The 21,851-nt window shown below is 54.4% G+C and overlaps 2 protein-coding genes across 5 annotated transcripts in view; one reads left to right on the forward strand and one right to left on the reverse strand.

Annotated features, from left to right (window-relative positions):
- KCNC1 (potassium voltage-gated channel subfamily C member 1) overlaps window positions 1–9,285 on the forward strand; it is a 42,969-nt gene extending 33,684 nt beyond the window's left edge. The window contains exons 3-4 of the mRNA XM_082747298.1: window positions 5,936–6,124; window positions 8,167–9,285. Of these exons, the coding sequence (XP_082603424.1) occupies window positions 5,936–6,124; window positions 8,167–8,231 (254 nt within the window). The 3' untranslated portion in view covers window positions 8,232–9,285. The remainder of the gene's footprint in view (window positions 1–5,935; window positions 6,125–8,166) is intronic.
- Window positions 9,286–14,401: 5,116 nt separating this feature from the next.
- The window catches only part of SERGEF (secretion regulating guanine nucleotide exchange factor), a 223,613-nt gene continuing 216,163 nt past the window's right edge, over window positions 14,402–21,851 (reverse strand). For 3 of the 4 annotated variants that reach the window (XM_082747308.1, XM_082747307.1, XM_082747309.1), the window contains one exon: window positions 14,402–14,766. In XM_082747308.1, the coding sequence (XP_082603434.1) occupies window positions 14,437–14,766 (330 nt within the window). In that variant the 3' untranslated portion in view covers window positions 14,402–14,436. The remainder of the gene's footprint in view (window positions 14,767–21,851) is intronic. The other variant, XR_014316070.1, reaches the window with a different exon arrangement.

The raw sequence follows: 21,851 nt of genomic DNA on the forward strand, positions 1-21,851 counted from the left end.
AGGGATTCCTCATCCCTGCCCCCTGCTGACGCACCTGCCACCCCATCCCACTCCCGATCTGACTTCATTCCACACCTGTGCTGCCTAGCGCAGTACTCCCAAGGCCCACTTCTCTGCCCGTGGGGGCTCTCTCGCCCCTTCTTCTGGTCCCATACCCCTCCCTGCTTCCTGGATTCCTCGAGGCACTCAAGAAGAACATGGTTAGTGTCCCGGGCCAGGCCAGGGGGTGGGCGAGGGTCTCCAATGCTGGAACGGGGGCCCGAGGTAGGGTTGCATCCCCCTGGCCAAGGCATGGCTCCTGCTCGGCAGGGAAGGCACATTCAAGAAGAAAGTTCCCACCCCACTTCTCTGCTTTGGATTAGGTAGACATCTGACTTCAGGAGCCGCCATCATGGCAAGGAAAGTTCCTGGGGCTCTGGGGAGGGTCTGGGCTGGTCTGGCCCCCACCTTCAGTCCAGGCCCCAGCAGGGAGAGCTCAAAGTTGGGTGACATCCCTATGGCGCTACTTGGCCCTCAGGATCAGTGCCCCAAGTTTGGGTGCCCAGGCCAGCCTACCAAGGATCCCCAGTTCACTCTAGTCAGGCACAGATTCCTCTGCACTCCTAGAAAATGCCAGTATTCTCCATGTGCTGAGGGTGCACACACACATACACACACACACACACGTGCATACACCAAGTGCAGATGTGTTCTGACATGCACACCAGCTAGTCCCAGAGACACAGCCCTCTTCCCGTGCTGCAGCAGACCTGTGAAACCCTTTCACTCCTGGTGGATCCCCTGGGCCCCCCAGCCATGGCAGCCCTGCTCCCAGGAGCCTCCTGGTCCCTGGCCCCAGGTCTCAGGGACCCAGAGAGCCCTGACTCAGTCAGTCCTTGGCTGAGGAGGGATTTGGGGGCCTCCCAAGCTTGCCCTCAGGAGCCCAGATGCCAAGGCTATCCTGCCTTTCTCTCCCCAGCCCCACACTCTGCCTGCCCTCCCTTTCCAAATGCTCACTTGCACTGGAGGTGCTGTCCTGTTGTCCAGACCTGTCCACCTTGGCTCCCAGACTCCTCTGAACCTCCTCCCTTACCAGAACACTCCTTCCAAAAGCTGGTGTGTGAGACCCAGATGATCTGTCACCAAGGTGTGTGGTCCTTAAGGGACCTCCATCTCAGCATCATGGGGTCCCTTCCCATTTGCTTCCTTCTCTGCTTGTAGCCACATACCCAGCTGGGTGTGGGGACATCTGTGAGTTGTGGGGGGAGGGGCAGAGGTGAGGACAGCAAATATGGGTGGAGATCTGACCCTAGGAGAATTGAGAGAGGTAAGACACAGCCCCCAAGGCCTTTCCAGCCTCGCTCCATCCCCAAGGACAGTCAGGTGGCCTTAACAAAATCTGGTTTTCCAATTATGCTTTTAGAATCTGGTTTAAGGCTAAATGCAGCCTGCTGGGCTCTGGGGCATCCCCTACCCCTGACCAACCCCCCAACTCCCCAGGGCCAGACCCCAAGGACTCAAGGCCTCCCAGTCATGTCAACAACACCTTCCCTCACCTCCACCTCTTGGTCTGTCCTGAAGACTCAGGTCTGTGTGTCTGTGAGGGGTGATCTGGTCCCCTCTGTACCATCGTAGGCATGGCCTCCATGTTTGGGGGATTTGTCCTGTGGGGATCGTGGGGGCGGGGATGCCAGGAGGGCATCCCACATAGGGATCGCCTGGGGCTGATGGTCTAGGAGAAGCTGCTTGTCTCCCAGAAAGGGTCTCCCCCTTCGCATCTAGAGGTGGGGTCCTAGAGCACCTGCTCTGGACAGTTCGGAGTGCTCCTTCTGTCCTGCCATGTCCATTCACCTGTGTGTCTTGTTCATCTCTGCTCCTCTGATATGGGTTGGTCCTTTGTGGTGCCGCGTCTGGGGCTGCAGGGTCCTACCATAGGTGAGCAGGGTGATGGCATGGGGAAGGGTTGGTGGCCAGACCCACTTTTTGCCCACTGGCAGGGAGGGCAACTGGCAGCTGTGAAGTCCCAGAGAAAGTGCTCCCTGGGCTCCCCAGGAGCCACACACTGTAGCCTCTGGGTCATCTCTGGAGGGGGGCTCCCCCCTGAGCAGCTGCGTGTGCAGCGCCCCTGGCCCTGGCCTTCCGCCTTCCCCTGCAGGGCCACAGTGAGTGGTGGGAGTGGCGGGAGTCCACGGGGCAGAGAGGGTGACAGGAACGGGCAGAGGTGACAAGACAGGATGTGGGCAGGGGCCCTTCGCACGGGCCGACTGAGTTGTTACTCGGGTTAGAGGGCCGGGTTGGGCAGTGGGGGCCCGGAGTGGGGTCCCTGAGGCCCCTAGGCGGGCCAAGGGGGGAGCAGTAGGGAAATGAACCCGCTCTGAGGGCCAGGCATGGGTGTTCTTTTCTGTGTTGTTCACATTTTCTCTCTTTCTCTCTCCACTAATCATGTCTCTCTCTCTCTCCTCGTTTTGTTGCATGACTTGTGCCAGTTCTCGTGATTATACTCCGCTCGTGTCTCTCACAGACTGTCCCCACTTAGCCTGGGACTTTTCCCCTGAACCCCGTGCTGGGGAGACCCCCTCAGGGCTAAACCCCAGGAAATGCCCAGCACTTCCCACCCTGCCCCAGCCCAGCGGGCGCCACCCCACCGCCCCCCCCCACCCCCCCGGCGCCCGCTGCTGGTGTGAACAGTAAGTAGTCGGCGCTGCCCGGAGAGCAGGGCGGAAAAGCCAGCCGTGCTGGCCAAGGGCCCAGGCACCGGGTTCTCCTTGCTCCAAAGTTTAAAAAAAAATGACCCTCTTGCAGATGCTCATCTCTCTCAGTCCATTTCAAAGCCTGGAAACCATCTCCGTGAGACGCTGCCCATGCTGTCATTCCATCACTGCAGGCGGGCGGGGTGGTAGGGGGCCGAGGGGCCCGGGGCCAGGTGCGCAGTCTTCGGTGGGGGGGGCCAGGTGGGAACCAAGGCTCCCGGTGGCCCTCTCCTCCAAAGGACAGCGTGGGGGCAGGAGGGCGGGGAGGTGTGGGGGAACCAGCACTTCTGGCCATTTTCACGGGTTCCCCAGCTTTAGAGAGTTGGCCCCTGCTTGGTTTCTCTCTCTTCCAGCCACCCCTCTGGACTTGGGGAGGGAGAATCCTCCCCGTTTCTGAGAGCAGCCTAAACTGCAAATAAGCAACCTGCCTTGGGAGGCTGGCTCCTTTGCAGAGTGAGACGTAAATACACCCACCTAGTCACAGGTTCCCCTCAAAGGGCATGGTGGTGCTTGAGAGAAGCAGCAGACCCCCAGGCGTGACCGGGAGTCTCTCCAGGGACAGAAAGGTGCCCCATGGCTGTCCCTCCCCCCAGCCCCAGTAGGGGGAACCAGCCCAACTCGGGGCCCTTTAAAGGCCCTGGGAGCTCAGTTCCTCCAGGGCCAGGGCACCAAGGGGCAGAGCTGGTAAGTGGGGGCTCAGCATTCAGGGCCAAAGGAGGGGAGTCAAGCTTTACCACCCCTTGACCCATTCCTGGACCAGAACCACCGGCTGTAGATTCCTCCACTGATAGACGATGGCCCCCAGAGAGACAGCAAACCCTGGCTCCCCTCCCAGAGGGAGAGGCTGTCAGCTAGGACTTGCTGTTTTCCCCTTGAGGACCATTTGTGCAGAGAACTGTGGGCCCCAACCCCACACCCCATCCACTCTCACCTCCCTGATACCTCTTCCCTTCTCTCTCCCCGCTGCCCTCCTCCCTCAGCCCTTCCCCTGGGAGGGAAGACAGGGGCCAGCCAGAACGGGGAGGCAGGCGGGGCTTGTCTGTGCGCACACGTGTGTGCCCACAGACACGCCCCAAGCGCTAGGCAGCTCCCAGACCCCAGAGAGGCCCCAGTCACGTGGTGTCAGAGTTACCTTGGTAACTGGCCTTTCTGGTTCAGAATAAATCGGGGAGCGAAGCCCCTGGGATTTGTCAAGAAACGCACTGTACGTGAAATGCTTTGCCATCTTGTACGACAGACTTTTTTTTTTTTAAGTTCCAAAATTATGATGGGATTTTTTTTTTTGGATTTGCTTTACGAATAAACCTGATTGGTCCATTTCTCTTTTGACTGACTGCCTCTTTGTAGTGACATGATGTGTACACGGGCTGTGATCCCGCCCACGGGCACGCTGAGTGTGTGCACGTGGAGAAGGATCACTCGTGCGTGTAGTTACATGATGTGAACAGGGTCGTGGAGGAGGGTCCCCCTTTAGTCTTTCAGAGAGTCCCCTCTTGTGTTCACACCCATGTTGGTGGTGCCTTCCGTTGAGGTTCTCCCCCCAGATGAAGTCTTTGAGGGAGTTCTGTTGCCCACCGTGGGGACTGAGTTGCTCCCCCCTGGCCTGGAATATTCTGCCTTGAGGGCAGAGAGCAGGGGGCAGGCTCAGTCCCCAAGAGTGATGGGCGGGAGCTGAGGCCAGACAGAGCCACCTCCGCCAGCTCCAGAGGCCTCCACAGCTCTGCTCCTGGACTTGGGAGAGGGAGAGCTGCTTGCTCTGGCCACGCTTTGCCCTCCCCCCGCAATGTCTCCTCAGACCTCTTCCCAGCTTCCTTCTCAGGCTGTCCCTGAGGCCAAGACTCCTCTTTACCCACCCGAGTCCATCCGCCACTGTTGTCTTTACACGTCCATCTGCTCTGCTTTGCCGGGACACTGCTGCGAGGAGGCAGAGGAATGGGAGGCCCTCCCGAATCATGGCCCGCTGTCACTGCCTCATGCATACATCCCTGTTGTGCCTTTGCAAGCTGACCAGGCCCGCTGCAGGCAGAAAGAGATGGCGGGCACTGGCGGGATCAGTGTGGGGGATTAGAGCAGACGAGTGACTAGCTTAAGTCTGCGTGGGGGATGGAGCAGATTCGATGGTTGAATTGGGTCTGTGTGGGGACAGAGGAGACTGTGTGACCGGGCCTGGTCTGTGTGTGTGGTGTGGGACATACAGAGTGACCAGGGTGAGTCTGTGTGGAAACAGAGGAGGCTCAGTGACCAGGCCTGGTCTGTGTGAGGGGTGGGACATACAGGGTGGCCAGGGTGAGTCTGTGTGGAAACAGAGGAGGCTCAGTGACCAGGCCTGGTCTGTGTGAGGGGTGGGACATACAGGGTGGCCAGGGTGAGTCTGTGTGGAAACAGAGGAGGCTCAGTGACCAGGCCTGGTCTGTGTGAGGGGTGGGACATACAGGGTGACCAGGGTGAGTCTGTGTGGGGACAGAGGAAGCTCAGTGACTAGGCCTGGTCTGGGGTGGGGGACATACAGAGTGACCAGGGTGAGTCTGTGTGGGGACAGAGGAGACTGTGTGACCAGGCCTGGTCTGTGTAGGGGGTGGGACATACAGAGTGACCAGGTTGAATCCAAATGGGCGGGAGGCAGGATGAGTGATGAGAGAGGGTGTGTGTGGAGGACAGTGTGGAGTGTGTGATGAGGTGGGATCCCAGTGAGGGGTAGAGTTGAGAGATGGGGTCTAGATGGGTTAGGGCAGCCTTGAGGAGCTGCCAGATGTGGGTGGGCAGCAGCCAGGTTCTGGTCAGCAAGAGAGAGAGGTCTGAAAAGGCCACCTCTCTGGACTGGAGTTTTTCTGAGTGTCTGTCTGTCTTCTCCCTGAGCTCTGTGTCTGGCCCCCTACCCATGACCGCATCCACACCACCCTGTCTCATCGGCCCTGCCTTGGGCCCTGGGCTCGGCCCCCAGCACCGCGCTTGCTGGACCCATCACCAACTCATCTTTTTGCAAACTTTGAGCAAACCCAGGAGCCCCTCCTTCCCTGCACTGTGGGCAGCTCACAGGCTGCCCGAATGAGCCGGGAACCCGTAGCCTCGTGCCCCCCTCCGTGGCCCCCTCGCTCTTCTGTCCTCAGGGACAGGCTGCCCTTTGCCAATGCCCCACCTCTGGCCTGTCCCCCTCCCCCACTAAACAGTTTTCAGTGTCTCAATAGCTTCTGCTTATATGTTTGAAGATTCCAAACTGAATGGGGAGGTGGCGAAGGCCGCGCTGGCGAACGAAGACTGCCCCCACATAGACCAGGCCCTCACTCCTGATGAGGGCCTGCCCTTTACTCGCTCGGGCACCCGCGAGAGATACGGACCCTGCTTCCTCTTATCAACCGGGGAGTACGCGTGCCCACCTGGTGGAGGAATGAGAAAGGGTATGTAGGGGAGGCGGGGGCACTCTGCATCAGCTGGGCCGCCTCGCGTTCCTGCAGGTGGGCGGGTGGGCGGCTGGGGAGGGGTGCTGAGGGGCAGGCAGGCACGCCGGGTGGGGGCAAGGAGCAGAAGGAGCCCTCCCAGGGTTGGTCTCTGGAGGCCCGAGTCCCTTTCTCCCAAGTGGGATGTCAGGCTGGCAGAGAGCACTTGAGGTCCCTGCAGCTGGGGTTGGAACTGAGCTGAGGGGTAGGAAGGGGCTTGGGGACAGGCTGGATGACCACGGGGCTGTGACCTTCAGGTAGGGTGTTATCTGGGGATATGAGAGGAGCCTGGACTCCTCCAAGCTGCTCTGGGAGATAGTAGGTGAGACCAAGAAGGCCAAGTGAGCTCCCCTGTCCCTTGGCAACAGGGTGGGCCAGGCCTGGCCAGGACCCTGTGGGCTTAGCCACCCAAGGTCCATGTTCTGGAAAAGCACCCTTTGAAGAGAATCTGTAGGTCAGTGGGAGGGGAGACATGAAGACAGAGGTGGCCTCAGGGCTTGAGGTGAGGCCAGTGTCACTGCAGAGGTAAGACATGTGCTAGTCAGAACATCGCCTGTGGCAGTTAGAGAACTACTGGAGAGAAGGTTAAGCAGGACTCTGTGCCCCACCTTCCATCCTTGGTCATTTCCTCGGGTGTGGTTAGCGCCCCCTTGTGGTTGGTGAAGGTTGAGCCCCACAGTGACCTCTGTTCAAGGTCTCCTTGTATCAGATCTTTATCTGAGGCTGCCCCCCAGCAAGGCAGGGTGGCGGGGGTTGTTGGGGGGGAGACTTCTACTAGAGCTTGAGCTTGGGCTGGAGAGAAGCTTGAGGCGGGGGCCCAGAGCACCCTAGCTCCAGCTTCGGGCATTGGCCAGAAAGGCAGAGGAAGCCATCCTGGGCCTATTGGACTGGCTGGGCAGTTCATGCATGCCTGGGAGTGCCTCGCGGGCTCACTTGGGGTGCATGCTGACTGGAGTGGGCAGGCTGGGCGGGAGAGATCATGGGTTTTTCTAGAGCAAGAGTTGGTTAGCCTGTGGCCATTCACAACTGCTCCAATATTTGAAGTGGTTCAACAATGCACCAGGAGAAAACACAGAATTCAAAGTCCAGGGCAAACCCAAACCCAGGAGAGGAGAGGAAGCCTGCACTGAGATGGGGATGTCCTTCTGGTCACTGGTGCTTAGTGGGCCCACTGGATCCTGGCTGGCCCCTGCTTCCTTGCCCTGCCTGGAGGTCCCTCGGACCCCAGTGCGGCCTATACAGCTGCCCGCATGGCGCTGCATGGGGGAGGGCTGTGGGCATGGGGCGGGCCCATCCCAGGCACCTTCCGTGGATAGGCCTGATGCTCCCCTTCTCAACTGGCTTTTTCCTGGGGGGACGCTCTAGAATCCAAGGAGCAGGGGCGGCCAGAGGGAGGCAGGGGGAAAGCAGGGAGGCTTTGTGGCTGTGCTCTGCCCGGTAAGGTCTCCTGGGCAGCCTGTCTCCTTCACCTTGAGTGGTGGCTCAATCTGGGTGGCCTAAAAGAGCGGAAGAGTCTCTTTGCTGTGCTTCCAGAAGCCCAGGGAGAGTGGGACAGAAGAAGCCCCACCTCCCTGTAGTGGCCAAGGGAGCCCAGCGGCAGCCACTGTCCACAGGTGGGACCCGCTCCCCAGTCCCACAGAAGCAGGGGTGCCAAAGTCTCTGGGAGGCACCGAGGGTGAAGTGCCCCCACCCACATCCACCCGGCCCTGTTCTCACGGATTCGTGACAGCGCTGAGGACTTGCTTCTCTCCGGAGAATCGCAGTGCCTAAGCCACGTGCAGAGTAGGGAAGTTAGGGACCCGACACGGTCCCCAGGAGGGAGAAAGAGAGGCGCACTGGGCCGGCTCACTGCATGGGAAAACCAAGCCAGCTGGAGAAGAATCTGCCTGCCTCTGCATGCGTCTGCTCTGTCTTTCCTCCTCCTTCCTTAAAAACTAAGTACCAAGCGGGATGGGAAAGCCGAGAAGAGAAGCTCAAGTGTTAATTGTATTCTTTACATACAGATCTTTGCAAAGAAAGCCCTGTCATTGCTAAGTATATGCCGACAGAGGCTGTGAGAGTGACTTGACCAGGCGGCTTGGCCGAGGACACTGGTGGCTATTAAGCATCTGGGTGGACCAGCAGCCCCTCCTCACCCTCGGACAGAGTAAATTCACGCCAATGCAGGTTTGCCGGACGAGTCCGAGTGGCCCAGGTCTTGTACTAGGACGGACGTAGCTTTTTCTACGGCCAAATGGTAACTGACCGTAGAGGATTTCTTTTCCTTCTTTTCCTTTTCTTTTTCTTTCCTTTCCTTTTCTTTCTTTCTTTTATTCTTTTTTTTTTTTTTTTTTAACATTTTATTTTATTCGGGGTGGGGGGTGGAGGGGTTCCTTAGCATGACTTGCATGAAGTTAAACAGAAAACCCAGCAAACCAAACCCACCAACCCTCCTGCAACTGTCATGATCACCCTAAACAACTACAACAACAAGAAAAAAAAAAAAAAAAAGCAAAAAGTCCTCTATTTTCTTTCCAAGCTCTTTACTTTGACACAACGTTGCTGGAGCCAGACTGTATCAGCGTTTGGTAGAAACCTGTACGTTTCTGGGGGCCAGGGGTTGGGGGCGGTGGGGACTGAGAATGGATGGATGGCTTCCCTTTTTGTACACGAGCTCGAGAGTCAAGGTTCCCAAAAGGGCAGTCGGTCAGTCATCGGTCATATTGACCTCACCTTCATAGTTCATCTCTCACGCGGAAACCGAGAACTTTGCTCCAAGTAGAATTGTGGAAACGCGCACTGCTGCTTTCTTCCCTGTCTGGCATGCTTGTGACCCAGCGGACGTCTCCCCAAGACCCCTGACAGCGGCTAGTCTAGGTTGATTCTATCATCTTCTTGGTGTGTAGACCCAGTGTGACCAGCTCCCATAACAAGTCGTTCATAGTAAATAATCAACACCGTGCGGATCTTCCGAGTGTTACCTTAGAACACCAAAATCAGGACCACGGGAGGGGCAGCTCCCCTCCACCTCTATTAAGGCACAACCTGGCATTGTATGCAATTTAGTACTTCAGAGTAAAAAACTGCATGCCCAATGTGATGCAAAGACGATTCTAGCATGAAATAAATTTTGTATCATGGTTTCTGTAGAGTCTAAAGCAGATTTGTTTTCCTGAAGCAATTGGAGGTTTGCAGAGACCCACTTCTGCATCTTGAATAAATATAGTATTTTCCCAACAGAAACAGAGGACAGTAGCTTGGCTTTGATCTGATTCTAAAATTAGTGGTGGGGTGGGGGGTGGGGAAGGATGATATTTTTGAAAAACACATGCTTGAGTTGAAAAAAAAAATGCAACATCTCGAGCTTTCACTGCAGCTCGCAACATTTCCTGGAAAGAGAGCAATGCTGCTTTAGCTCAACACCCTCCCCTCCTCGGGCCCTGGCCCTCCATAATAAAAAGCTGACTTTTGAGATGAAGCATGGATTTGGGTTTTTATTGCCTTGGGTAGGGTTCCGATGTGCCTATAATCGATGTGCCTATAATCAGGCCTGCTGGGCTGGGCTGGGGTAAACTGAGGGGCTGGCTGTCCCCCTGCTGGGAAAAAGCAGGTTCTTCCTGTTTGGTGTGGGGAGGGAGACCTTTCTCAGAAGGCCTGGAACAAAGACTTGACCCTAAAAGGAGCATGTCCTCTGGTGGGGTTCTGTGACAGGGAAACTTCTCTGCGAGTCGTGCCATACTGACAAGTCCTTGAACATGACCGTGTCAGAGCTCCCAGCCCCTGTGCAGACATTAGCCACCCCCTCCCAGGGCCGTTCATGCATCTGATGGTGGCAGAGGCAGGGGTTCGACTGACAGATCTGGGTGCCCTACCCTGCGGCAGCCTGCTGGGTCCAGTCCACCAGACCCCCTTACTGCACGCATCTCACTCAGCCGAGAGGCATCTTGAAGGCGAGGAACTCTCTTTCGGGGATCTGGATTTATGTGGGTTGTTCACTTGGTTTCTCAAGGGGAATAGAGTAGGGACTGGGGTTCCAATTCTTTTTTTATCCATTGGAGAATCCAGGAATGTTTGGGTGGAAAGTCCCTAGCAGTCATGGCAGTCAGCCTTTGAGCATTTTATAGACGAGGAAGTGAGGTCTGCACAGGAGAATGCAGGAGAATGGACTTCCCAGGGCCACAACCAAGTGGGTGTCAGTCTCCCCAGACTTCGGCTCCCTTGATACCCTCAGCATGGCCTGGGTCAGCTGTCAGATGGGTGGGTGGGAAGCTGAAGGTGGATGTGAATTCTCCTCCAGCAGTGCCTTGCCCTCTAGGAGCCTTTGCCTGTGGGGCCTGGGAACCAAGGGCGCGGGGTCAGTGGGGTAATGAGTACAATAAGGCCCAAGGGGTCATGCAGCCAAAGAGCTGCCAAGTCACACCGTGTGCGTCACAGCCGTTCACAAGTATCGGGTCGTGAGAGCCAAGCAGCCTCAGCGGCTGCAGGGAACATCATGTTCACCCTGCCTAGGAGTCAGCCTGGTTCCTCTGGTGGACCCAAGAGGGCTGAACACAAAGCCGTTTGCAGTGCGGGTTCTCTGGGACAGAATAGCTGATGGGGAAAGGAGACCAACATACATGGAACATTCTGCTGAATGGGCGGGGTATGGGGGGGTTCGTCTGGGAAAGAGCCCACAGTAATTCCACCTGCCCATTTTAAAGGCAAGAGGACAGGTGCAGAGAGGTAAAGGAACTGGGCCAGTGGCACACAGCTAGGGAAAGATGAAGGAAGATTTTCACCCAGGTGGGCTGCTCTAGGGCTCGGGTGAAGCCATCTCAAGCGAACTGGGGCCTTCTTGCGGCTAGAGCCCAGAACTGACAAGATCACTAGCACGGCTGGTCCTGAATCCCAGGGCGCTCAGGACCTGGCCTCCTGCCCTCCTTCATGAAGCGCCGCGGGCATGAGCGAAGTGGCCACTTTACACGCTGCTCAGAACCTTCCACACATCTGGCCACCTCACTCTTCTGCTTGAACATCTGCCCTCACTCCCCGCCGACCGTCCCACCACGTCCCACCTAACATGCTGACTGCCAATTCCCATCTGTTACTAAGTCTCTTGCTGCGGAAGTGGCAGGAGCCTGGGGTGGCGGGGGGAGGGGGCAAGCGGGATAGGGGGCGGGAGAGCACTTTCCTCTGAGCCCGGATTCACCTTTGGAAGCCCGGTCTCATCTAGTTTGAATCTGACAGCTACTGGGGCCAAGATGGTGGGGGATCAAGGGAAGAGGGGGTGCCTGTGGCCCGGGTCGGGGTTTGTGTGGCAGGCAGGTGAGGGTGCGAACAGCCCGCTAACTCCTGGAACGTGGGGACCGCACAGTCACCGCAGACGCCAGGCGCAGGACCTGTGAGCACACCGTGGGGCTCACACCCCTGTTCTGCTCCCTTCCTTCTCACGCGGGAGGAACGTGGAGGCCCATCTACTTGGCCTATCAGAAAAGAAGTAATTTTTAAAAATGAGTGGGTATTTGCTCCAGGTGCCTCCTAAGGCGCATCAGCTAACCGGGTGGAGGATACGGACCTTAAATTTCAACTGGTTAGAACGCACAACACCGTTCCCACACACGTGGAAGAGATGAACAGACGCCAGGCGGGTGTGAGGGATCGGACCCCCTTGTTGAGCCTCCTCATCCCTGGTGGCCCTAAGAGTGTGCTCCTCGGTTCCTTCGTGAACACTTACCGGGCACTTCCTCTGTATCAGAGCCCATCCTCGGGGAAGGGGTTCCAGAGTTCACCAAGATTCTGTCCCTTGCTCTCAAGGAGCTCAGGATCTATTTGGAATGAGGGGCATGGACATCTACAAGTCCGAGAATGACCACAGGAATCAAAGGGTCCAGAAAACATCTGGGCGACACTGTCGACAGCCCCAGGAGCTCCCGGGCACTCATCAGGCCCAGTGGACAGGCTCCCGGGCACTCATCAGGCCCAGTGGACAGGCTCCCGGGCACTCATCAGGCCCAGTGGACAGGCTCCCGGGCACTCATCAGGCCCAGTGGACAGGCTTGCAGAAAGCCCGGCGGCTGCCATAGGGAAGGCAGACGAAGGAAGTGAAGGGGACGGGACTGTGTGCCGTGTTGTCGAGAGCTGGGAGTCATTCACTCCCCCAGATGGGGATGGTCTGTGCCCCGCAGGCTTGCCAGAACCATCTGAGTCAGCTTCTGAGCCAGAGTCTGAAGCAGGCCTGCCCCTGTTCCAGGCTGGGAAGGAGCCCCGAGACGCTTCCTTCTTATACCCACGGGGAGGGCCTCGGGAGAGGCACCAGGGCTCAGCAGAAGACTTGGAACTGGGGATTCTTCCAGCCAGTGCTGACGGAGGCGGGAGGGAACCCTGGGCCACCACACTGCGGGAGAGAGTGTGTTGGCTCCTTGTGAGCAGTAAGCCTGTCTAGGAGTATGGGCCTGAGTACTATCGGGATGGGACAGTTTTCTGGCCGATGCGTCTGATGCCGATCATTCGCCTGTGGGCCTGGAGGTAGGGGGCGGCAGTAACTGTGGGCTTGCTTCAGGACGGGTCATCTCTGGGCCATGCAACTGCCCCATTTTTGAGGGTGTGGGAGCCTTGGCAAGAGCAGCTCAGGTGCACAGAGATGGCTTTACCATTGCGGAAGTGCCTAGAGGCCGTTCTAGCCTCTACTGGTTGTGGCAGGTGGGCACCCAAGGCTATGCTGGCCAGGGCAGTGCTGTTTGCTAGGATACAATACCGGGAGAGGGCTCCACGCACTGGTGTTCAAGGGCAGCCAGTGGCTGTGGGTGGTCTCTAGGTTCAGACCTGGAGAGCTCAGGACTGTCGTCATCCCCACTCCACGGAGCTGAACCCTCTCTTCATCTCAGGGGTGCCCCTCGTCTGCCCCCCTGGTTTAGCTCAAAGCTCTGAATGCATCACCTCCCACTCAGGACCTTGGGCCAGGAGTGAGGTATGTGACCCCTTTCCCTTTACAGGCCTCTGTTTCTCCGAATGAATAATGAAAGTGTTGGATAAGACCAGTGATTTCAAAACTTTCTCAAGGACCCCTTGTCAATTCTGTGTGAAGCCCAATATATAATATAGATGAAAATAAAGCTGCTGTGGATAACGTGGGGGGCGGGGACCTGGACCTCTGTCCACATGGTTTTCCTTCACCCACAGCCCACCCAGGTGGCCACTGAATTCTCAGGAGACATCTAACAAATGCACTTTGAAGGCCTCTAGGCTAGAAGGTCATCTTGCCGGTCCTCTGCTCTGATGTCCTGGGGTTTTGTCACTTGCTAGAGCCTAGCCCTCACAGACCCCACAGACCAAGACCCCTGAGTCACAGAGGGAAGGTGGTGTGGAACAGGCCACGGACTGGGCTACCTAGCTAGCGACACTGCCACACAGTCCCCCAGGGAAAGCCATTTTCTGAGGCAGAGGGACAGGCACTATGTCTCCCCCAAGCCACAGCTGCCACCTAGGGAAGCCTGGGGCCTGTGGCCTGGTCTGGTCCCCATTTTACCTGAAGGCCCTCCTCCTGCAGAGACAAGGAGGACAGACAGGCAGATGTCAGGGGTTAGGGGTAGACTCCCCTGCCCATGCTGTGGCCCGTCCCTCCTCATCGGAAACTACACAGCTTAGCTGTTAGTTATACAGACCAGGTCCAGGGTGTGCCTGGCTCGGATGGAGACACCGATCTTCTGAGAGCTCGCTAGGTCTAGATTCCCTTGTCCGTCCCAGGCATCTCCTCTGTCAGGCCTTCCCAGGAGTCCTGCCTCTTCCTCCACTCTCTTATCTCCACTTCCTTCCAGCCCCCGTCCAGAGCCTTCTCCTTTCTCCCTTCACCTAGTCACCAGGACAAGAACTGCTCCTTGTCCGGGCACCCACCTGCCTGACTCAGTTTCCTTGAACCAACAAACTAATGCTCCAGGCGCTGAGAATCGAAGGCTGGGGGACCATAACCAGCCCAGGGGATGGGGCTGGGCTTTCTGTCCCCACCAGGTGAAGACAGACTGGAGCCTGCTGTTTTCCATGTCCTTTGGCGATTCTAGTTTAAATGTCACTCAGAGACCTGACTCCCCAGTCAGGCAACCCACTTGGGTTCTTGTTATTGCTCTCAAGAGGATCCTTGTTCCCATCTGTCTGTGTCCTTGAACCCCAGACACTGGCCAGGTGGTCTCTCATCGCTCTGGCCCGTGGTCAGCCCAACCACAGTGCCTCCACAGCCCTTCTCAGGTCAACCCCACAAGTTGACCAAGCAATCCTCTGGGAACATACTGAGTGGGAAAAGTCACTTTATTAAAGGGCCTCTGTCACAAGCCCCCCATTTCTGGACCTGCCATATTGGCTTTGGGCAGAAGCTTCTGGTTGCCTTTCCTTCCAATTTCTCTCTTTGTCCATGGCTTCCTGAGATTCAGCATCCTCAGTGGCATCTGGGGAAGAGCCAGTGACCTTGGGGTGTTGGCCCAACTCAGGGAGAACTGGCAGGTGGCAGAGGGCCAGGGAGTGGCCAGCCCCACAGCCCACGAGGAGTCCCAGTGACGAGTGCAGAGCCTGAACAGGCTTCGGGGCCCAGATGTTGTCTTCGGAGCCATCCCCGCACATGCCGTGCTCGTTCCAGCCCCAAGAGTAACACGTCCCTCCTGCGAAAGAGAGAGAAGACCGCTCTAGAAGAGGTTCGGAGAACAGGGCCCAATGCTCACGCTGGGGGTGCAGGGAGACCATAAATCCCGGTTTACACACAAGGAAACCAAAGCTTAACCACATTTGGTGGCACGCTCAGCACCCCTGCTTCCACCCTGCCCCCCCAGAGCAGTGTCTCCCACTCCTGCCAACCCGCAACTGTCACTGCCCCAAACCTGGCCCTCCTCGTCCTCGGCCCTTCCCTCACGGTAACCTCTTCTACCACCAGCCCCGACCCACCACGATCCTAGACCTGCCAACTCTGCCTTCAGAAGAACTTTGTTCAAACCCTTCCGTGTCCCCCCCACCCCCCATCTCCACTGCCATCCCCTGACCCCGACACCATTCTCCCTCATGTGCAGCCAAGCCAACAGCCAACAGACTAGCTGGGCCAGTCACCATCCACCCCAACCTTTACAGAGCATGTAGGTGATCTAGTGGTCACATCAGTACCCTGCTCAAAAGTCTTCAGTGACTTTCCGTGTCCTTAAAGGTCTTTCCTTGGCCCATGAGGCCCTGAGGGATCTGGTTCCTGACTATCTTGCTGGCGTCCCCTGACACAACTCTCTCCCTCACCCACTGCATTCCAGAACCCTGCCTTCTTTCACATCGTTACACAGGCCTCACGGGGCCTTCCTTTCTCCTGAAGCCCTCTTTTTACTGGGCTCCAGACCTCCTCGTCCTTTATTTTATTTACTTTTTAAATTTTGTTTATTTATTTATATGACAGAGAGAGATCACAAGTAGGCAGAGAGGCAGGCAGAGAGAGAGGGGGAAGCAGGCTCCCCACTGAGCAGAGGGACCAATGCGGGGCTCCATCCCAGGATCCTGAGACCATGACCCAAGCCGAAGGCAGAGGCTTTAACCCACTGAACCACCCAGCCACCCCCTCCTCATCATTTAGATCCCAGTTAAATGTGGCTCTGCAGTCAGAGTCCCTGGCCACCCAGTCCAACTTGGATTCCTGTTATCACCCTTGGACTCTCCCCTCATGGGGACCCTGGCACTCTGTAGTGAAGAGATGACTTGTGTGGTGATGTGTGCACTGTTCTCTCTCACCGGCCTGTCTGCTCTACAGGGACGGAAGGACGGGGTATGTTCTGTTCACTGCTGGATCCCTAGCCTGGTACACAGTTGGTGCTCAGTGAGGGCTCACGGATGGGGTAAAAGACTGAATGAACTGAGTCATACAGCCAGAAGGTTTCCAGGCCAACATTCAAGCACAGATTTCTCTGACAGCCAGTGATGCCCACACCCCAGCATACATGCTCTTCCTAGCTTTTAGATCCTTCCCCAGGGCCAAACTCACTCATATTTTTCTATAGTCATTAAAAAAAATTTGTCCAGTTTATTAAGCTAATACATCCTCATGACGAAATGGAAAATGACAAAACAGAAAATACGAATGGGTATGAAGAAAAAGCAAACTTTGAGTCTTGCCACTAGTATGAATATTTTCATCTCTTGCAAGACCTTCAATTTGTGAAATTTGTAAATATTTGTGCATATGTTGCCCTGCTTTCGTCCCTTACTATTATAACACAAATATTTCTCCACAGAACTGCAAACTATTCAAAAAGGAAATTTAAAAAAATTCTTTGAGGGGCACTTGGGTGGCTCAGTTGTTGGGCATCTGCCTTCGGCTCAGGTCAGATCTCGGGGTCCTGGGATCTAGCCCCATATAGGGCTCCCTGCTCAGCGGGAAGCCTGCTTCCCCCTCTCCCACTCCCCCTGCTTGTGTTCTCTCTCTCGCTGTGTCTCTCTCTCTGTCAAATAAATTAAATCTTTAAAAAAATTGTTTGAAATTTTGAAACAGTTCAATATCCAGAAAGGTACAAAAAATAATTTAACAGAAAAGACACATACTCCATCCAGACTTAGAACATTAGTCAACATTTTGCTGTATCAGCTTCAAACCTTCCCTTAAAAAAAAAAATCGTAAAGATACAGCTTAACCCCCATCTCTCATTCTTGCCCTGTAGCCACTTCTCCCAGCAAAGACCCGCTCTTTTGAAGCCAGTGTTCATAACTGGTGTGCTTGTTTTACACTTTCTACCTATATGTCCTTAAATACTATGCAATATTTTTAGTTTGTTTTAAAGACTTACATAAATAGTATTATTGAGATATCTTTTTTATACTTGCTCTTCACATTGGGCATTGTTTTTTAAAATTTATCTGAGCCGATAGTTAGGGATCTGGCTCATTATTTCAACTATGCATAGTATCGGATTAGGTAGAAGTCAGTTTTCCTTGTCCATTTCCCTCCTGATGGACAGTTCTTTAATGAGAAGTGTTATTTTATTACTCAATATAATGTATAATGTACATATTCTACAACAAGAGGAATATTGCTGCTATTATAAGCAGCACTACCATGAACGGTCTTGACCATGTCTCCTTGTACCGAGTGGTGTTTGTGCAGGGTTGGTCCCTAGAAGCGTGAGGGTGGTGGACCGAAGTCCATGTTTGGATTTCGGTCTGGCCCCACAGCTGTCCACAGTGTCTGCGGTCATGTCCAGCCCCATCAGCGATGGGCCTGAACGCTTCCCTCTATCTTTGCCTCTAAACTCTTGCTATTCTGCTAAGTACAATGAATGATTCTGCATTTCCCTGACTCCTAGTGAGAGGGATTGTCACTCCGTGTATCACCCTGAGTTGCCTCTTCTTATGAAGGGCCTCTGCTTTTCTCTTTGTTTGCCTTTTTCTAACTGATTTGTAAGTTTTCTTTGTGTATTCTTTTATTTACACAATTCCTCCCTGTGCTGTGCATTCTAAGTGTCTTCTCCTACAAGTCCATGGTCTGTCTCTTCACTTTGCTTATGGTATCTTTTGTTAAACAAATTCCTTTAAAATGACCATGTAATTGTATATTGTGGAGATTCAACAGTTTCCTTAACCTGTATTCAATTATCAGACGCATAGGTTGTTTCTAATTTTTCATTATTTGGAATAATCTTCCTATGAACATCTTCGCATGTGAATCTCTGTCTAACTAATTGCTTTCTCAAATTAGATTAGAATGGGAATTCCTCATCAAATGGCATGGACATTTTTGAGATTCCTGAGGGCCGTTCTTAGTGCTTCCACAGTATTTTCTCAGAAAGGTTACCCGAATACAACCAAGTCTACCTGCGTGTCTCCCTTTCACTCCAGCATGGCCCGTATTTATGGCTTATTATAACATTTAGAAATCTGCTCTGATTTGAAGACAGAAAAGGCATCTCATTGTTTTTATTGGTACTTTACTGCCATTGAAACTGAAAAATAATTCTTATGTTTCTCAGATATTTGTATTTCCTCTTTTGTGTATTGTCTGCTTCGTATCTTTTTTTCTGTTTAGTACAGAAGGCTTTCTGACCCGAGTATTAGACACAAGGGCCAGATGGTCTGGGTTCAAATTCCAGCTCTTCCATTTATTAGCTGAGTGACCTTGGGCAAGTTACTTAGCATCTCTGTGCCTCAGTTCATTTCATCTGTTTAATGGGGACAATAGTACTGGTACGATAAAGTTGTTTACAAGAATTAAATAAGTAAGTTTGTATAAAGTACTTAAGACAGTGCCCAGCACGTAGTATTATATAAATATTTGTTATTGTTCTTGGTTAAGAAGCTTCTTGTTTTAAAGATTGTTAAGAATATTAACTCTTTCTCTGCCATATCCAGCTTAAATATTTTTTCTGTTTGACTTAAAATTTTGTTTGGGGTCTTTTGATATAAAACATAAGCTTTATCCTTCTTTGTAGTAAAATTCACTGATCTTCTATAATTTCTTCTGCTGCTTCTAAGAACTGAAAGCCCATCCCTATCCTATCAGGAAATACTTTTTTGATTTTTCAATAATATGATTTTTTTTTAAATCTTTACATTTCACTCTTTATCCACTGAAAAATCTGTTTCACTGAACACTTTTTCACAAGGGGAGGCTGGCTGGCCCGGGACTACCCTTCCTCTTCCTTCCCCCTAGTCGGAAGGCAATCACTGGCCAAAAGCTTGGGTTTGGGGAAACACAGATGTCTCCCTGTTTGGCCCACGAGTGAGGAAATGCACGCAGAGAGGATGGGCCCCGGGACACGGCTCCTGCAGCGACCAGTACTATCCGCCAAGTTGGTGTGAGGCCCGAGTCGGGAAAGTGGAAGAGGCTTGGTACCTTGGGGCCTCGCTTGGCACCTGGTGTGGGCTCGATGCCCGGCCCCGGCGAGCAGCAGCAGCTGACGGTCAGCAGGAATGGGGGCAGAGCGGGCCCGCCAGCAGGATGCGGCCCACCGGGCGGCTGGCAGGTCCCTCCCCTCCCGCCAAAGGAAACTCACTCTGAGGGGCCGGGGCAGCCAGAGGCCTGGAGCCAGGGCTTTCATGCCTACTGGGTCGAGAAGGCTGGCTGAGGGCCAGAAATTTCCTCCCCCAGTACTTCCAAAGAAGCCTACTTGAAGTTAGGTGTTGTCTGTTCTTCCTCTCTTTTAATACGAACAACCCCGTGGGGCTGCCACGTCTTACTGACGCTCCTCGTTTCATTGGGGACGATGCAGAGGCGCCAGAAACCAGGCCGAACGGCTCCAGAATCGGAGCCGACTCTGCAGAGGATACACCAGCCCTTGCCAAATTCATTCTAGAAAGGCGGATGGTAAATATTTTAGGTTTGAGAGCCTCATTTGATTTCTGTGGCATATTCTTATTACGACCCTTTCAAAACCCTTCTTGGTTTGCAAGGCCATCCAAAACGGGCCCCAGGTCAGATGTGGCCTGCGGGTCACCCTCTGTCAGCCCGTGGCATACCTGTAGGACATGCACTATTTGCTGTGGGCTGCTCTGTGCTGTCCTGGGTCCCACAGTCCCAAACACCTGTGTGATCACAGTGCCTCTGTCCCCATCTCTGTCCCATCCCCAGGGTTGCTGAGGGGAGAGGACTGCACGAGGAGACACACACAATGCCCCAGCACGGTGCCTGACATTTGGTGACAGTTCATGGCCATGTATGAAGCAGACCATGGGGAATGGAGGAAAAGGCAAGAAAGGCCATGCTAGGGTCCAACGGCACAGAGAGGGAGGGACACCAGCAGACGGGAAGGCCTGGGGTGGAAAGACCAGCTTAGAGTTTCTGAACAAACTTCCTGTGGGGCAAAAACCAGACTGCTGACCTTTGAAAGTGAAAGATTAGCTATGCCCTGAACAGAAGACACCTTTAAGTTCCGAGCCCCTCCAGCATTGTAGGATCAGTTCCCATATCCCTCTCCAGCCTCAGCAGAATGCTACCATACAGGCTGCTCTCATGAAGAAGTGACAGGAAGGAGAACTGCCTACAGGAGGCCTTTCCCTAAGCGAATTGGAATGTGAACACCCAGTTTTGAAGACAGGTAGGTTACAGGACATGCCCTCGGCCGCACGCCTGGCACCGCCCAGGTCTTGCAGCTGCTGAAACCCACCTGATGGATCCAGATCTGCTTTACTGGCCCCGAGGCACATAGCTGGGCCTTGGGTGGAAAGATCACAGTTACTGGGGGATTCCCTAACCTCTTAAGAGTTCAGACCCACAGCTTATGGGGCTCAATGGACTTGGCCCAAGCCAAGCTGTGACAAGGGATGGGCTTGTGGCCCACCACACTTGCGTCAGCTGAACAGCCCCGCGGGCAGCGGAACCTAGGGACTGGCAGGGTCCTGGCACAGGCCGGACACAATACTCAAATCTGTTCAGGCCTTGTGGCACTGCCTGAGCTTCTTGGCAACCTGGGTCCTTACAGGGCCTTATGGTGCTGGGATTATAGCCCAATGCTAGGGAGGAGGCCACATTTCTGCTGGAGGGCCTTGCCGAAGAGGAACAAACCCCCGATCGTGTGTGACCACAGATGAGTGGGAAAGCTTCATTCTGAACCACACAGTGAAGACTACATTTCCCAACCTCTCCTGCAGTTGGGTATGGCCAATGAGATGTAGGCCAGAAGGTTCTGCAATAGCTCATGGCACCTGGCCTTCAAAGATGGATGGCATGCCCCTAGAATCCATGACTCCCAAGTCTTAGGCTCATTCACTAGGGCCAAACCATGTAAAATGTAAAAAAAAAAGAAAAAAAAATCACTAAATGCTTAGTGTATGCCAGGCCCTGTGATAAACACTCAGTTTACTGAATCCCCCCCACAAAAGACTGTGAGATACAATCTAACATTATCTCCATTTTCCAGAGGAATGGCATGAACCATGCAAGGTAACATAGCTGGTAAGAAGCAGAGCTGGATTCAAACCTGGGCAGTGTGACCCCAGGGCCTCTTCTGTTAATACACTGTCCTCTTCAGCAAAAATCTTGCTTCCCAGGTAATTAGGGAAAGGCACAGAGTGAGAGCCTACCTGTGTGGGGACAAGGGCAGCGACAGAGGCAAGAGCTGCTGCTGGTGAGGAAAGCACTCTGCCGAGCAGCACAAATGCACTGAGCCCTTGTGAGCACTGAGGCCCAAGGCCTGAGGAGGCCGTGCGGGTCCTGCCCCACCGGCCTCTGGTGGGGTGAGGAAGGGAGGGAGCAATGCAGACAAAAATTCTGGCAACTAATAGCTCACCTTGTCTCCTGTCAAAGACCTCCCAAAGCCCTAGAGCATCAGGAGGGGCTGCTCTTCTGTCATTCCGGGCAGAGGGAGACAGGACGGATGAAGTCTGAGTACCCTTACAGAGAAGGCTCTGGAATCAGGAAGCTGGTAAATGTCAGTGTGGCCACAGCAGGCTGGAAGCTGCGTAAATCTGGGGAAAACTTCTGAGTGTCCAGCCACCAAGCTCAAGCGGATCCCACCCCTTTGGAGGTCACTGCTGGGGTGCTCCCTAAGGTCCTGCTGGGTGAGCAAGGAATGGCATGTGAAGAATCCAAAATTTAGGCCTCCTGAAGGGTTTCAGGTATAAGTGGTGACTTGAAGATAGAAAGAAGTTCAGGTCCTCACCCTCTCTTGCCTGGACAACTGTATTAGCTACTTTATCCTTTGCACAGAGGCGGCTGGCCCATGTGGACAAGCTCCTGTGGACAGCCTCCCATCTCCCACCACCAAGAAGCCCGAGGGCAGCACTCTTTGCT

The sequence above is a fragment of the Mustela nivalis genome, assembly GCF_964662115.1.
Source record: "Mustela nivalis genome assembly, chromosome: 9".
Classification (NCBI taxonomy): domain Eukaryota; kingdom Metazoa; phylum Chordata; class Mammalia; order Carnivora; family Mustelidae; genus Mustela; species Mustela nivalis.